The sequence below is a fragment of the Cyprinodon tularosa genome, unplaced genomic scaffold (assembly GCF_016077235.1).
Source record: "Cyprinodon tularosa strain WSP-4 unplaced genomic scaffold, ASM1607723v1 ctg2, whole genome shotgun sequence".
Lineage (NCBI taxonomy): Eukaryota > Metazoa > Chordata > Actinopteri > Cyprinodontiformes > Cyprinodontidae > Cyprinodon > Cyprinodon tularosa.
Genome location: NW_024038733.1, coordinates 2,286,709 through 2,302,034, shown reverse-complemented (window position 1 = coordinate 2,302,034; position 15,326 = coordinate 2,286,709). Strand labels below are relative to the sequence as shown.

Genomic DNA, 15,326 nt, shown 5'->3' with positions numbered 1-15,326 from the left:
CTGAATTAAGAGCTGCTGACACTTTATTGTCAACCCTCAAGTGCCCGTATTAACCTCTGCTGCTTCCCCCTTTGTGTGTGTGTGTGTGAGTGTGTGTGCACTTCTTACTATACTTGTCAGTCTCTGTAGTTACAGTACAGCACAGAGGCAGGATTTATTTGTCCTCTACATGGTCAAAGACAGTGAAGGACAGATGTAAGACACCGATATCCAGGCTACCTGCTGTAAGTTAGAGCAAAGCTGGAGACTGAAGAGCAGCAACAGCCTACAAGAGAAGAAGGAAAGATGAGGGAGCGCATCAACACCTTTGAGACAGTTCTGAATTTAGATCATTTTCTGGTAAGTCTCTTTTTGCAGTATGTCGGACCACAGTTGTCCAGCCGCTTTTACTTAAGTATGTTGGACCAAATTGAAACTGAATTATTTTTATTAAAAACTGGCTTAAAACAACAATTAGGAAAGACTGATTGAAATCCATCTTTTGTCTTTTAGAATAGGCAAAAAAATTAAATACAGTCGATGTCCCAGACAAATTAAAAGCTAAATAACTTAAAGAAGAAAACCTACAAAAAATTATTTATTTCCTCTGACTAAAACATTAAATGTGCATGTTATTGCTGAGCTGGATTTTTTTTATAAATGTTATGCAATTCATTTAATCAGTCCATGTGGCAGACAGTTGAAACACCTCTGTTTAAGATGGTGAACACTTTTCCCAAAGCGTTTTTTTATGGAAACATCAACTTTTATTAAATTACTTTTTGAACGTTTAAAATCCATGTTATTTTAGACCAAGTTAAAGCAGACACAAACTTTCCTGTGCTTTAAAGTTTCTGAATTACTTGGTGTAAAGTTGCCCATTACCCAGATTTGTGTGTTTTTCCCCCTTTTGGCTCTGACTCGCCTTAATTAAAACATGACAGCTTGAGCAGTGTTTGGATGAGCCATGGGATTGTTATTGTGTTAGTTAATTAGTGTATGCATATGGAGACACACACTCTCCTGAAATGTGTGTGTGATATTTTCCTGATCTGTCCATCAGTGAGTGGGTCAGATTTTATCATTAACCTTGTGCTACAGCACCGGACGGTTCTGTTTAAAGCCCTCAAAACACACAAAAATGCATTTACCACTCTTATGAAGACACAGGGGCAGGGTTTACCTGCTGAGCAACCCACACACACACTTATGAATATGTAGCTTTCCCTCATAAGATGCAGGAATGTTCTGTTATTTTCTCTAATTAACTCTCAATGTCATGGTGCCCTTTAAGCCTCTGCTTTTAGCAGCAAGTCCTGCTTTGTCCGAAGTGCCTCCTCTTTTTCTGTAAAGATGTTGCTTTTTTGTTTCTCTTGTTTTAGCGGGTTTATTATGTTTTATGAAATGTAGCAATTTGTTAAAGTGAGGAGCAGTAAAATCCGTGAATTTGTTTAGGCCTCAAAATGCTGAGTCATCCCCCATTTGTTACAGGAGTTGCTTCCAGCGAGCCAGGCTTTCAGGATGGACTACATTCATGTCTGCTAGAATTGAACAGCCTACTGCAAAGCAGTATCCATGTGCTCATTATCACTTTCATAAGTACATATTTAGTATGTACCAGTTAGAAGGAGTTTAACTTTCGCTATAGAGAAGCACAAATCCCTGGGAACATCTCTGCAATTAGTGAGGAATGATACAGTTCATTTATATTTTTTATACCATGAGTATAGAAAAGTTAACAGATTTGACATTGGAAGTTCTTTAACCCGTCTTAACATATATACAGTTCTCATTGTAAGGATCGGTTTTCAAAGTTTTATGTTGAAAGAAAATGTTAAAAGTGTTTGCACTGCACAAATTTGGTATTTTATATTCATGACATTTATTTGTATTCGTTATGCATTTGTATTTTTAAAATACCAGAATTTGCACAATAAAATCAGCTTCCCAGCATAATTTATAAACATTTAATCTGATGTTATTATCAAACAGTTACTCAGTACTCAAGAAGCCTTTCTACAAAAAACTTTTTAAATTTTACTTAAGTGATTTCTTAGATGACTCCTTTTTACTTTTACTCAAGTAAAAAAAAAAAAAAAAGAAGAAGAGTTAAAGTAGCCCCACTCTTTCTTGACTAAAGTTTTTGGCTTCTCTGCCCACCTCTGTTGTTAACTTTATAAACTGCTATCATCATGAAAAGGCCCTCACTTCATCAGAGATATAACCTCTGTAGCATGTTTTTTTGCAAGAAGGTTCTAGGTTGGATTCCTGGCCTGGGTTTTTTTTGCATGGAGTTTGCATGTTCTCCCTAAACATATGTGGGTTCTCTCAGGGTACTCCGGCTTCCCCCCATAGTCCAAAAAATGACTGTTATGTTAATTGGCTTCTCTAGATTCTCCTTACTGTAGGTATGTGTGTGTGCGTGAGTGGTTGTTTGTCCTGTTTGTCTCTGTGTTGCCCTGTGATGGACTGGCGACCTGTCCAGGGTGTACCCCGCCTCTCTATCGTAGACAGCTGGAGATAGGCACCAACACCCCTCACGATCCCGCTTGGGATAAGCGTGTCAGAAAATGGATGGATGGTTTCTGGTATACACTGTAATGAGAAAAGTATATTTGATTGAATAATTGGCCGTTCAGCTGAAAGAGGATGCATCTCTTAGGTATTGTGCATTACATGCTATTTTCTTGAACGTTTACATACATTCCCTTAAAAAAATGCCTCACATTCTGTGAACTTTTCACACAATTCGAAAGACACAATCTTCAGGGTCTCTTATTTTTAGTGCAAAGCCAAACCTTAGTTTCAAATATTTTCATAATTTTCCCACAAAAGAAGGAAAGATAAAACAAACAACCAACACAAAGTTGTACATGGTGTTACTCATGCTAATTTCTTACTCTCACTCCTCTGGCTTTACCTAGGTTACTGAAACACTAGTTTACTCATAACTAAACATAAGGGGAACAAACAAAGCTTTTCCATTCTCTGTCTGCAATTAGGCTGCCGAACACAAAACAAAAGGACACTGGGTTCCTAAGAAAATTTTGTTTTTGTATTTTTCACTAAAACGCTCATAAATGAGAGGTGCGAATATCTGATGTGAGTACATAGGGTTCATGTTTCCTCAGAGAAGTTCAAGGGAGGAATAATTAAGACTACATGGAGATATAAGTGAGCATTGTTATAATGAAACAAACATGATTAAAGAGGGAGCATGGATTGGGAAGACAGGCTTTCATATCCTTGTCTTGAGGGCAGGACTGGAGAAAACAAAAGCTAGATCTGTGAGAGCCAAAGAAAGCTGTGACAACATCTATTAAAGTGTGAGAATATTTTGGACTAAATGGTTACTGAGTCACAGATCTCAATTCAGGGCTCTGTGCTTTTTACTGTGAAATGTGCCTACAAGGTCAAATACTGACAGAGTGTATACACAAGCCTGAAAGAAAGTAAAGTGAACAGACAGGATTAAATCCCAGCTGTGGAGGCCTTCTCACGCTGTCACAGGCTCATTGTTCAACTTCTCACAGTACCTTGTAGAAGTACTTACATTCAGTAAACTTTTGTCACATTTATCTCTTTGCTTAATGAGACAGACCAGCACAACATGACCTGTTATTGAGCAAAGGTTTGAAAAAAGGTTATATTATTATTATTATTTAAAAAATTGTATTTTATCTTTTGCAAATATAAACCTTTTAGAACCTCTTTTTGCTGCAAATACAATTGTGTCTGAGTTTTGCATATCTAGATATAGTTTTCTCTATTCTTTGCAAAATAGCTAAAGGTGATCAGTTCGAAAGCAAAGCACATCAATATGAAAATCATTTTGAAGAATTTTGAAACATTCTTGGTTGGATTTGGCTTTGACTAGGCTGTTAACATGACTGTGCTGGATCCCTAAACCAGAGGTGGTGAAGGGGTCAAACCTGGACACGTTATGGGCCAAACAGGATAAACAATATTGAATAATTGAAAAATAACATGAGATAATCGGAACAGTATGTTTGATCAGAAATTCAAACAGTTGTAACCATAAGTAGCTGTTGTAGTGTATCATGGATATACAGTATGATTGGCTCATCAGTGACACGCATTTGATAATAAATGTATATCCTATTTTTCTGGTATGAGATAGTAGGAGGTTTTTATTGTTACACAGCATAAGGCTGCATTTAGCACTGTTTATCTTGCCATTAGCTTTTATCAGTTTAATTGTGAATTGTTAAAGAAAAGCCTCCCCATAGCATGATATTGGCACTGCCATCTTATAAGATAGAATAGAATAGAATAGAATAGAATAGAATAGAATAGAATAGAATAGAATAGAATAATGCCATGATCATGACTCTGAGAGCTGGCCTAATTCCTCATTTCATTCACCTGTCCAACTCGGCCCAGTTTCCAAATACCACTCATCTAATCCACCTGCTCCTGCTTCTTTGTATACGGCTCAGTCCCAGCTATTGGGGCCAGATTATTAATATGAAGTGTAGATCATTACTGAAGCCATATTTTATCTTCTCGTTCTCGGGGGCCAGTGGTGAGAGGGGGTTTTAGAGTTTTTGTAGTGTTCCTGATTTCCTGATCATGATCTGCATCTTATCCGCTGAGCGTGCCCTGTTTTGGCTTAAGTGGAGAGAGCGAGTTTCCGTAGTGTTCCTGTTATCCTGACCTGTTCTGCCTCTCAACCACTGATCTTGCTGGTTTCCATCTAAACGTTCCGCCTGAACTCTCTTTGGATTCCTGGAACCCTGAACCAGCCTGTTCCTGTTCTCTTTGATATCCCTGACTGTGCTACGGACTCCTGGATCTCTTAGCCTTCCTGTTCTAATCTGTTTTCTGATCTGGCTCGGACTCTTGCTTGCCCTCCGGGACTGCAGCATCTGGTTTGCTTTGAGCAGCACCCGCCACACCTAATTGGCAGTCCTCTAGCTGGGTCCCAGCATGTTCTATGGAGGGGAACTGAACTGACAAACCAGGTAAGTGAGTCAGATGGATAATCATCCTCCGTCAGATTATCACGGTCACTTAACCTGTTTTTCTTAAACTAGGGTTTTCAGTTAGGGCGATGCCCCGCCGCAGCCACTGCAGATCCACCGCAGATCCACCGTCTGCTTCAGTAATCTGTGTTTTAATAAAATGCTTTGAATAATCCCACTGTCTGTCTCGCCTGAATACTGGGTCCTTATGTCCTGCTTTTGACAGAATATTTTTTATCCAGGGGTGGAGAAATGTACATGCTTTCAGCAACAAGTAAGGGGAAACCAGTATACTCTTATAAAATAAACTGCATTATTGTGGCAGAATTGAAAAGTTATGTATATATATATAGTTAAATATATTATGTGTGCATTGAAAAACAGTACTAGACTAAATACAATAAAAACAGTAAAATTACCAACAGAGTCAAGGGGTTGTTTGTTAAAGACAATGGGCTCTATGCACAACTCCAGTACTTCCTGAACTTAAAGCAGCTCTTTTGTTTCCTGTCTTTCATCAGTGGATGAAATGATTAATCCAGGTGTGTCTGGCCGTGATTACTGAGGTCAGTTTTCATGGTATCGAGCCAATTTGCTGAATTCTATACATTTGGTCTCAACTGATCAGAGCACTTACCTTTTATTTTGGATAGAAGACAAATTAGTTTGTGGTTTTGATGTGATGAAATGTGGAAATGTTGCAAAAATATTGTAGTAAAAAGTACTTCCAGGCTGCTAAAATTGTCTCATGGTGTAAGTCAATCACATTTCCATCTATTTTGAAAAAAGATTATTGCAACCAAAAGATTAGTTAAATTAAAGAGTTACCAATGTAACTGAAGCTCCCAGAGGCAAAAAATTGTGTACAGGGTACTTTAGTATATGATGAATGCTTTCTGTGGATTAGTGTGACCTGCCATTGTTTTAGTATAAAACAAAATGAACATAACAGCTGAGGCCTTAAATTTGTGTTCACACAGTTGAAGGTTTCTGGAAAGGATTAATCATCTTCTGCAGGAAAAATGTCATCTAAAGCCTCTTTGTAACACATTGCGTGAAATGAATATCCTTAGGCATTTAGAGTCAATTTTATAAGAAGGTGTTGAATAGTTCATTTCTAATATACATACACATGTTGATAAATATATATAAAGTGACTACCTGTAGCCTTATATGCAGGCCCACTGAATTGTAGACGCCTGTGGACACACCTTGATTTAACTTTGGTCACATTGTTTTTAGTATTTTCTTGAGTACAATAATTTTTGTCCAAGCCTTTTTCATTTGTTTATTTTCTTAAATAATTTTCCTGAAGCATGATTAAAAAACAATGTCTGATTTTCACTTTCCTAGAATTTTCTGTTTCTTATTACTTAAGTCAGATTCAAGTTATTTCTATGACCACTGTGGGTTTTTCTTTCATTTAATGAGGGGGACCAACAATTTGTCATTATAGATATAAGTTTGAAAATTCTTATCAGACACCTGATGGTTTTCATTTTCACATTAGTCATAACAAAACTTTTGTAAAAAAATGAGCTGCGTTGCAGATAACAGCAAATAATATGTTTTAAGTTGCCTGGAGACTTTTTTCAAGCGTCAGATTTTACTTTACATACTGTTTATTCAATCTAGCACTGTTGGTCCCACATATTTTAGCTTCAGTACTCAAGTAATGGTTGCTAACCTTCACAGTGGTAGGCGGAATAGCTATAAAAATGGCTTGGTAAATTTAACAACAGAGGAGTTTTCTTTTTATTTTCATTTTTTTCAACCTTGCGGTAGTTACAGTATTTCATGTTGGTTAGCAGGATGTTCCAACCATTCAAGTGGTTCAGCAAAGCTGAGTCTTTTTTAAACACATAAATGCGTGTGGTGCACAGTGCAACAGTGGGTAGCATTGCTGCTTTGGAGCAAGAAGGTTTCGGGTTCAATTCCTGGCCCCCGGTCTTTCTGCAGGGAGTTTGCATGTTCTCTCTTTGCATGCGTGGCTTCTCTCCGGGTACTCCATCTTCTCCCCCAGACCAAAAACATGACTGTTAGATTAATTGGTTTCTCTAAATTCTCCTTACGTGTGAGTGAGTAGTGAATGGCTGATACGCTGCTCTTATTATGGTTTACCCTGTTAGATCCTGCCAGGCGGCTAAGACTATACCACCATTTGAATGATTTTTCGTATCCATCTTAATCCTTTAAACAAATTTAGCGTTCTTAAGCGAAAAAATAATACTTAAAAGCAGGTAGTAGTCAATAAGTATTTTTGACGGTACTGAGCACACTCATGGTTTGATATATATCTTGATAAAATCATCTTATTCCCATTATTTATCCACAGGTCTAATTACCAAGTGTGATACATTGATTGGAAATGATTTAGGTACAAACTCATTTAGTTTCAGATGTGAGAAATTACAACCTAATACCATATAATACAAAAATGAATTATGAATTGGTTAAAGATTAATCAACCCTCAACCAGTGAAACATAGTATACCTTTGTTGGATTCTGGAAGAACATCTGCATAGAAACCTTTGAGAGAACAAACCTATTCTGTTGAGATTCAAAGCTATATAGCTATTCACTATATAGTGCTTCTCCAGTAATAACCAAAACTATTACAAGACTATTTTCCTGTTCTTCATTGCTGCAGGTAAAGGGACGTACAATCTATAGCTAGCAGTTCTTGTTCTGATAGCTGTTCCCAGGTTCCTGTTGTGACTGTCCCTGGTTTCGATGGCGCCTGGTGTCAGCAGCTGTTTGATGATGTTGATGAATTAGCGTTCCAGTGTTAATGTGTAGTATATCAGTGTTGGTGGTGGTAAGCCTGTCTGCAGAGTTTGATGGGAGACAGAACGGTAACAGAGCTGCTGCCACATCATGCTGAAGACAACTGATAAAGAACAGGTAAAGACCTTAGGACCACATGGTCCACGAAAGTGGAGGCTAACTTTATCTTAGTATTTTTTATTTACGTTGACAGTGGCTTCCAAGACTTTTCCAACATTTCTTTTCACTAATCCATAAAAAAAAATCACCAAGTAAATGTGCTATTATATGAGGATACAGCTGATCTACAGTAAGCTTAACTGATTATTTCCTCATTGTAGATGTCATGAAACTTTACTCAAGTAATTTTTAGATATTTACACAATATTTTATTTACATAATACATTTTGTTAGGAATAAGCTAAAATGATTAGATCAATTAATAGTTAAATTAGGAATTATAATTGAACCTTAAAGTAAGAGGATTATAATTTCCACCCCTCCGTATTTAGACAGAGAAAAGAAGCAGTGCATATTTTTTTTAATGCTTAAGCCTTATATTTGTTGCTTTTTAATTAATTTTTGCATTACTTGTAAGTAGATTTTGATGTCTTTGAGCTGCATAAAATTAATTTTTCTTTTCCAGTATATGGATATAATGGCTAAACATTTCAGTTTTAATTTTATTTCGTCATGGGCACAAAAATTAAGGTAGTTGTCCATGAGTTTATTGAAAAACTGCAAACTGTCTCTTGTCCGCTGCTTTTACTAGTTGTTTCCTCGTCCACCCTGAGTGGCCTTTCAGCCCATATTGATACAGAACCTATTTCATAGTGGATAAAAAGGATTGCCGTGGTTTTAAGAGAAAGATTGTTCTGCCAGAATAAATTTTTTGGATCGATTGTCATGATTTTCTGAAGTTATTTTACTTATATACAGAATACTCTGAGAATGTGCATATTGACTTCTGGGAACCAGGAAAAGTAATGGCAGGGGTGTCTGAAAAATGGACGTGAAAGTTAGATGTATTGAACTGAATAGAGGGAAATCAGAATTTTAGATAAGGCTTACTGGATTTAGGGGGGTTTATTCGCTGATGGGACGGTAGGTTGGGTCCAGGAAATTCTGTGAGTATTGGTGCTGAGGGTGTTTGTCGTGGAAGCGAAGAAATCCAGGTGAGCACAGAGAAGAGCAAATCAGGGTGAAAGGAGCAGTTACTTTGAAGCTGCTCTGGGCTGCCAGCTGAGAAAAGGACCAAAGGCTTTCCCTTGAGCTTTGTAGATGTCTGAAGAACTCAGGGGGTTTCTCAGGAGCCTGAACCTCAGTAACATTAGTCCTAAGAGAGAACCGGTTAAAGAGGGAAGCGAGCTCAGGAACCCAAGGACTTAGCCACAAAGTTTAACACTTTGGCACTGGAGAGCTGGCAGCAGCCTCCTTAAGTAGTTCACTGCTTGATGGGGAACAGGTGAAACCAATCAACCTGCCACTCAGGGGGAAGTACTTGAGGAGGACCTCTGGAAGAGAAGCTGAAACATGAAGGAGGAATCTCCCAGACCTCAACACTGATGCTTACATTTACCACTAAAACATATTCATGCAGAGCCTGCCTAAACAGTGAGACAGTGCAGCATCGCCCTGGTGTTTATAATGCATAAAACTGTAACGTAGCACTTTTAAATCTAAAAACTTGTGGTGGTACACAATTCTCTCTGTGACATCTTCTAAGATTTCTTTTCATTTTACCATGATGTCACATAAGGAAACCACATGTTTGAGGTGTGCCTTTAAATATATCCACAGTAGAACCTTGAGTTTAAAATGAGTTGGAATAATAGATGTTTACAGAGCTGTAACGTCTTGGTGTTGGTTTCTAAAAATCTTGAAATTATATTTGCAAATGTCTCGTGGGCTTTCTGGCATCTAGCAAAAATACAAGGGTTGAGTTGATTAAAACAAGAAAAATTTTCACTGCAGTATTAAACAAAAAAAAAAAGAGAAAAAATAGATAAAAATAATACAAATATGCATATGATTGAAAGTATGTTTTGCTTGGCCTTTCGACTGCTCCCTTATTAGTTGGCCCTCAAACTTGGCAAATTTTTGCATCAGATGCCCTTTGGGCCTGGTCTCTCGTTCGGCAGCCAAAAACGTATACTCCTATACCATTGGGAGTCTCTATAATCCAAAATTTGGACAAATTAAAATGTAACATTTTCTGTCACCCTTTAGCATGAATAACACCTTCATAATAAATACCAATGTGAAGCAACATCTTAATTTACAATGATTGAAAACATGCATAAAATTCAACTTAAAATTGAGATTATTACTTTATGTAAGACAATTTTATGAGGACAGATCTAATATCCTGTTAGGGATGCAGCTGATGTTCTAAATTACAGCTTGTGATTCGGGGTGTTTAGATTTTAAATAACTCACTAGACGATTTAGAAGCATCAAAGGTTTTCAAAAGCCTCCGGCAGTAACTGCATAGCCACCTGCTATCTAGTGCATTCATGTATTAATTATAAACTTCTATATTAGTCACTTTGTCATGTGGCTATAGTGAGTCAGTTATCACAGAGGGATCTGTTTGTTCAAGTAAATCGTCGCAGCTGAAGAAAACATTTCCTAAAAAACGACTTGCCCCCTGAAACTTGTCTCAGCAGATGAGCTTGCAGATTGTCTCTGGATCTTTATTTTGTGACTTCAGAAGAAAAGTATGTGCCTGGAAGCTGAGCTTGCATCCTGCAGGGCCTCGTGCTTGGATGTGTCAGCTCTCCTTTCCTGTGTGAACATGAGACAGAAATGCATGGCAGCCAGCCCTCCTTATGATTTTTTAGCTCCAGTGGTGGGATGCATGTGATCTGCAGGGTTCAGTTGCAGAAAGGAGCCTCGCTAGGATATGCAATGTTTTACAGCTCCTTCGGTTTTAATGAGTGCTGTGCAAACCAACCATAAGTGTCATGTTTTCTGGCCCCTGTGCGTGCACCAGGTTCTCTGGTTGTAGGTGTAAAGAAGAGGCACACTGGGAGGAAGAAGATGTGATAGGTTTCTTTCCTCCAGGATGTTCTCCTCAGGCTCCTGTCCAACCCCTTCAACCACCCTGGGAGGGGTTTTTTCCATTCTCAATGCCATTTTATCTATTTTAGTCTCTAATGGTCATTAGGCTGATGTGTATCCCTTACACAAGATGCATGTACACATCTCTTTCTTGTAATCTCAAGACTCACAGCAGTAGATCTCATTTTATCCCCCTCCAAAACTATTTCCAAACTCCTGCTTATTTCTCCTATTTCCATCTTCATATTTTCTGCAAACACAGGATTTTATTTTTTGTTTCTTAGTGATCCTTAATGTTGCCCCTGTGTCACAGCTATACGGTGAGTACAGAGAGCAGCTGGGAAACTTTGCCCGACGTGAGGCCGCCCGCCTTCTAACAGAGAGACAATGGAGAAGACAAGCAGGAGAAAACTCCTCAGCCAGGGGCCGCCGAGGTCACGGCCGGCGGCATCATCCCCATCTAAACCCTGCCATTCTGGAGTCCCATCAAAGCCCAGGTTCTTCCACCACGAAGCCTCAACCCTACTCCAAATGCCAAGGTGAGCAACACCAACAATGCCATTTCAAAATCTGCAGCCTCATTTAGGAGCATGCCATTGCTTTTTGCATTTGATCTGAGTCATAATGTAATTCTTTGATCAAACAGGTCTGTTGTGATGGAGACAGTAAAGCATCAGTTTCTGAATGCTTTGCACATCATGATTTTGAGTGCCACATGATGAGCTCATAAAATGTGATACAGTGCTTTAATACCACTAGGACTTAAGGTAGAATTTTAAGCCACTAAGATCAGGATGACTGCGATGTGCTGATGCTGCCAGACAGATGAAAAACAAAATATACAGTCACATTCCAAGAATTAAGGGGTTCCCAAGAGGCTTCTTTGGCAGATTAAAAGTATTTTTTTTAGATAAAAGAACCTTCGAGCAGGTATTAACCTTGCATTTCATACAATCATAATCTCTACATTAATAATGTTTCATTGTTTGTCTTATAATTAGTTCCTTAATATGTTTTCTTTAGCTCTGAGCAGGAAACCACCATAACTAACATTCTGTGTTTGGGTAATCTATATTTTTTTACTAAGATGAGTTATGAAAATAATTTAACCTTTCATTCATATTTTAATTGATTTTATGGGTCTTTTTGGGATTTATGTGGTAAAAACTTAAGTGTTATGCTTATAAAGATATTTAAATTAATTAAATCATGTTTTGTCACATGTCAACCATAAACAACCAAGTTGCATCAGGATTATGTGATAGATACCCAGATTCCCCTTAATAAAATTCAGTGCAATTCAGAAATCACATAAACATTGTCCCATAGAATGTAATATAATCTCAGTCTAATCCAAGCTGTTCTATGAAGGCTTTAGTGGTTTGTCAGATATCATTGAAAAACACTTGCATCATGAGAACCAAAGAACAAAGCTGTCAGGTCAGAAGTGAGGAAAATTTCACGGAAACTGTTTGCTCCGTTATCCAATAATTCATAAACAATATGGGACAAAAGCAAACTGCAAATTTTCTGATAGAAGGACATTAGATGTCCGGTTTGTTATTTGTACAAGCCATATAAAGCACATGGCACACATCTGGAAGAAGCTGCTCATATCCTCATCTTATCTTAAAACGATCTACATATATCAAAACAGGTATAAACTTGTTAGCATATGCAAAGCTGATCTTCATACATGGTGCACAGTGATTTGCAAGGTCGATGTGGGAGTGGATACAAACACTTTTGCATGTCTCCCTTTATGAATATATAGATAATATTCTTATGAGCAAACATCACAAATTTATGGATGGACGACATGCAAAAAAGATCATAAATATAAAATTGGTGCAAACTCACATTAAAAAATTCTGTGATGGTTATAGCCACGAATGAGATATTGAGGCAATGACAAATTATTTAAAGATATACTGTGTGTATGTGAACATATCTTTGATTTCAGAAATAACAACAGTGGAATAAAATTAGTGGAGATTAGTGGGTTTTTAGGAGGAGCTGACAAAGGTTTAGGTTTTATTATGCTATATAATCTTTAAGATTTAACTTTTCTTATTTTCGTCCTTTTTATGTTATTTCTTTTTAAATGTTTTTTTGTGTCACTTTGAGATACTTGTGTAAAGTGCAATAAAAATATTAGTAATTATCATTATTATTATTTTTAGATTATTTTGTATGATTATTACCTCAGACTCCATGGCTTTGAACTTAATCTTCCTTTACGGCCTCTCTCTAAATGCCACTGACACGCACATTTTGATGAATTGAACTGGGGCAGACCCAACCTATTTGAATAGCAACTCCCTAGAATCTTTGGCTCAATCTGAATACCTCAAATTAGTTAGGACACTTTAGCAGAAGTGCATCCATGCTCACCATAATAAATTGCCTTTTTAATAGTGTTGTTGGCTAGAAGATAGAATTAGGAGTTTTTAGCATTTTACAGTTAGCATAGGGACCTCCTGATATCCCTAAACACTTCTAGGAGCTATAGGTTGGCCCACAATCCTTTGCGCCAGGATGTATAATTACAGCCCATCTCATGGAATTTAACAAAATATATGATTGTTGTTAGACCAGGGTCAAAACATTTTTTTTATCCACCTCTTAATGACATCCATAAGGCTGAAGGATGTACTTTCTACCCTGGATAGTGTTCTTACTGTTGACAGGAGGTAGGAGCTACAATCTGAGGTATTCAGATCCAGCCCTACAGTAGAAGATTACCCACAATACGCACACTGATTGCATGTTCAGTTTTTTTTTTTTTTCTCCCACATTTTTTAGCACACCTTATTTGGACTATTTGAAGATTAGTTTTTAAATGTAGTGGAAAAATAAAAATCTAAAACTCCACATCACCATTAAGATAAAACTTTTGTGCATAATTAATTTTCTAGTCTGGAAATCTGAACCTCATGGTCCTCTTAACTTAGCCAAATTTTTATTTGGAGTGCCTTATTGTTTTGTTTTATTGTAAAGCTAAACAGGTAACATGAAGGTGAAGTCCAGTTTTAGGTTTAAAGACATGGCCAAATTATCCTTTTAATATAAAAATTAAGGTGGACACCTTATAATCACGTACATATATAGTAGATCTATTTACTTTGGATTTTAGGCCCTCTTTTAATCCTACTAAACTTCCAAAAGCTGAAATAATTCTTGGTTTAGTATTTTTTCCCCCCCCAATCCATAGTCATATTAACCAGAGCCCCTTTATAAAGATCAGTTGATAGATATATTTGAATGCTACTCAATAGTTTAATTTGTCTGTCCCAGACTGTTTGGCTCGAGTGAGGCGGTACATTGTGACCAAGATGGGGGAGGACTGGATTTTTTTGATTCTTCTGGGTCTGACTATGGCTCTGGTCAGCTGGAGCATGGACTATGCCAGTGCCAAAAGTCTACAAGGTATCAGTGTTAACATTTGCTCACATTGTGACTTAAAAATCAATATTTTCATAAAGATTTCATTTTACTGCAGCAGCTTTTTACTTTGCTTCTGGCCACATGTATTTGCAGACTCTTATGTTTTTGCTGTTTCAATGTATTTAAGCCTACAAATGGATATATGGGGAGCTTAAGAGCAATGTGGCACTCCAGTACCTCGCCTGGGTTACATATCCCATAATCCTCATCGTGTTTTCCTCGCTCTTCTGCCACCTGGTTTCCCCTCAGGCCATCGGTTAGTTTATACACCTCTCTGTACCTTATCTTCTGTTGTATTTCTGTTTTATTTCCATTTGTGTCGTTGTTTTAAGTTCGTGAAACATACCTTCACTTTTACTTACATTAACACAGCTATGGTTTGCTGTATAAGCTGTCATCTTTTTGTTGTTTTCTCTGTTTTGCTAACAGGTTCTGGTATCCCAGAGCTGAAAACCATCCTGAGAGGTGTGGTCCTGAAGGAGTACCTGACCCTTAAAGCCTTCATAGCTAAAGTCATCGGTCTGACTGCTGCTCTTGGTAGCGGGATGCCAGTGGGCAAAGAGGTTAACAGACCCTCTTTTGAACCTATTTACCTTTAGGATCGGTCTGTCACCATACAGCCATAATAGATTGGCACCATCCTCTATTCATATCTTTATCTATCACTCCATGTGCTCTTTTATTCCACCTTGTGAGTAATAAATCAACTTCTGTCATGTTTCCCCTCACTTCCTTCTCTCGTGGGACTGAGGCAAATTATTCAACTCCTCCTCAGAGGAGTACATTAATTTTCTCCATTACAGTAGCAGGGCAGCTGTCACATCAAGCAATTACTCACTGATTTATTCTGATACACATCTCAGTTTGGACCCTTTGTTTTACAGAAATTGGTCTGTGTGAAAAACATTGCAGTGCACTAATGTCCTTCCTTCACCTCCAGGGTCCATTTGTCCACATTGCCAGTATCTGTGCCGCAGTGCTGAGTCGATTCATGTCCATCTTTTCTGGAGTGTATGAGGTAAGTTGAAGCCCTGACCAAGAAACTGGACATTGATCAATGAATTCACTGGAAAAATAGTAAAAAA

At 37.7% G+C, this 15,326-nt stretch overlaps 1 protein-coding gene across 3 annotated transcripts in view; it reads left to right on the top strand.

Moving 5' to 3' along the window:
* The window catches only part of clcn1b (chloride channel, voltage-sensitive 1b), a 48,677-nt gene that overhangs the window by 12,787 nt on the left and 20,564 nt on the right, over nucleotides 1-15,326 (top strand). Inside the window, exons 1-6 of one of the 3 annotated variants that reach the window (XM_038284437.1) lie at nucleotides 202-339; nucleotides 11,108-11,333; nucleotides 14,092-14,223; nucleotides 14,369-14,497; nucleotides 14,671-14,804; nucleotides 15,182-15,259. In XM_038284437.1, the coding sequence (XP_038140365.1) occupies nucleotides 286-339; nucleotides 11,108-11,333; nucleotides 14,092-14,223; nucleotides 14,369-14,497; nucleotides 14,671-14,804; nucleotides 15,182-15,259 (753 nt within the window). In that variant the 5' untranslated portion in view covers nucleotides 202-285. Of the gene's footprint in view, nucleotides 1-201; nucleotides 340-7,805; nucleotides 7,870-11,107; nucleotides 11,334-14,091; nucleotides 14,224-14,368; nucleotides 14,498-14,670; nucleotides 14,805-15,181; nucleotides 15,260-15,326 lie in introns of those variants that run through there. The other 2 variants (XM_038284439.1, XM_038284438.1) reach the window with 2 other exon arrangements.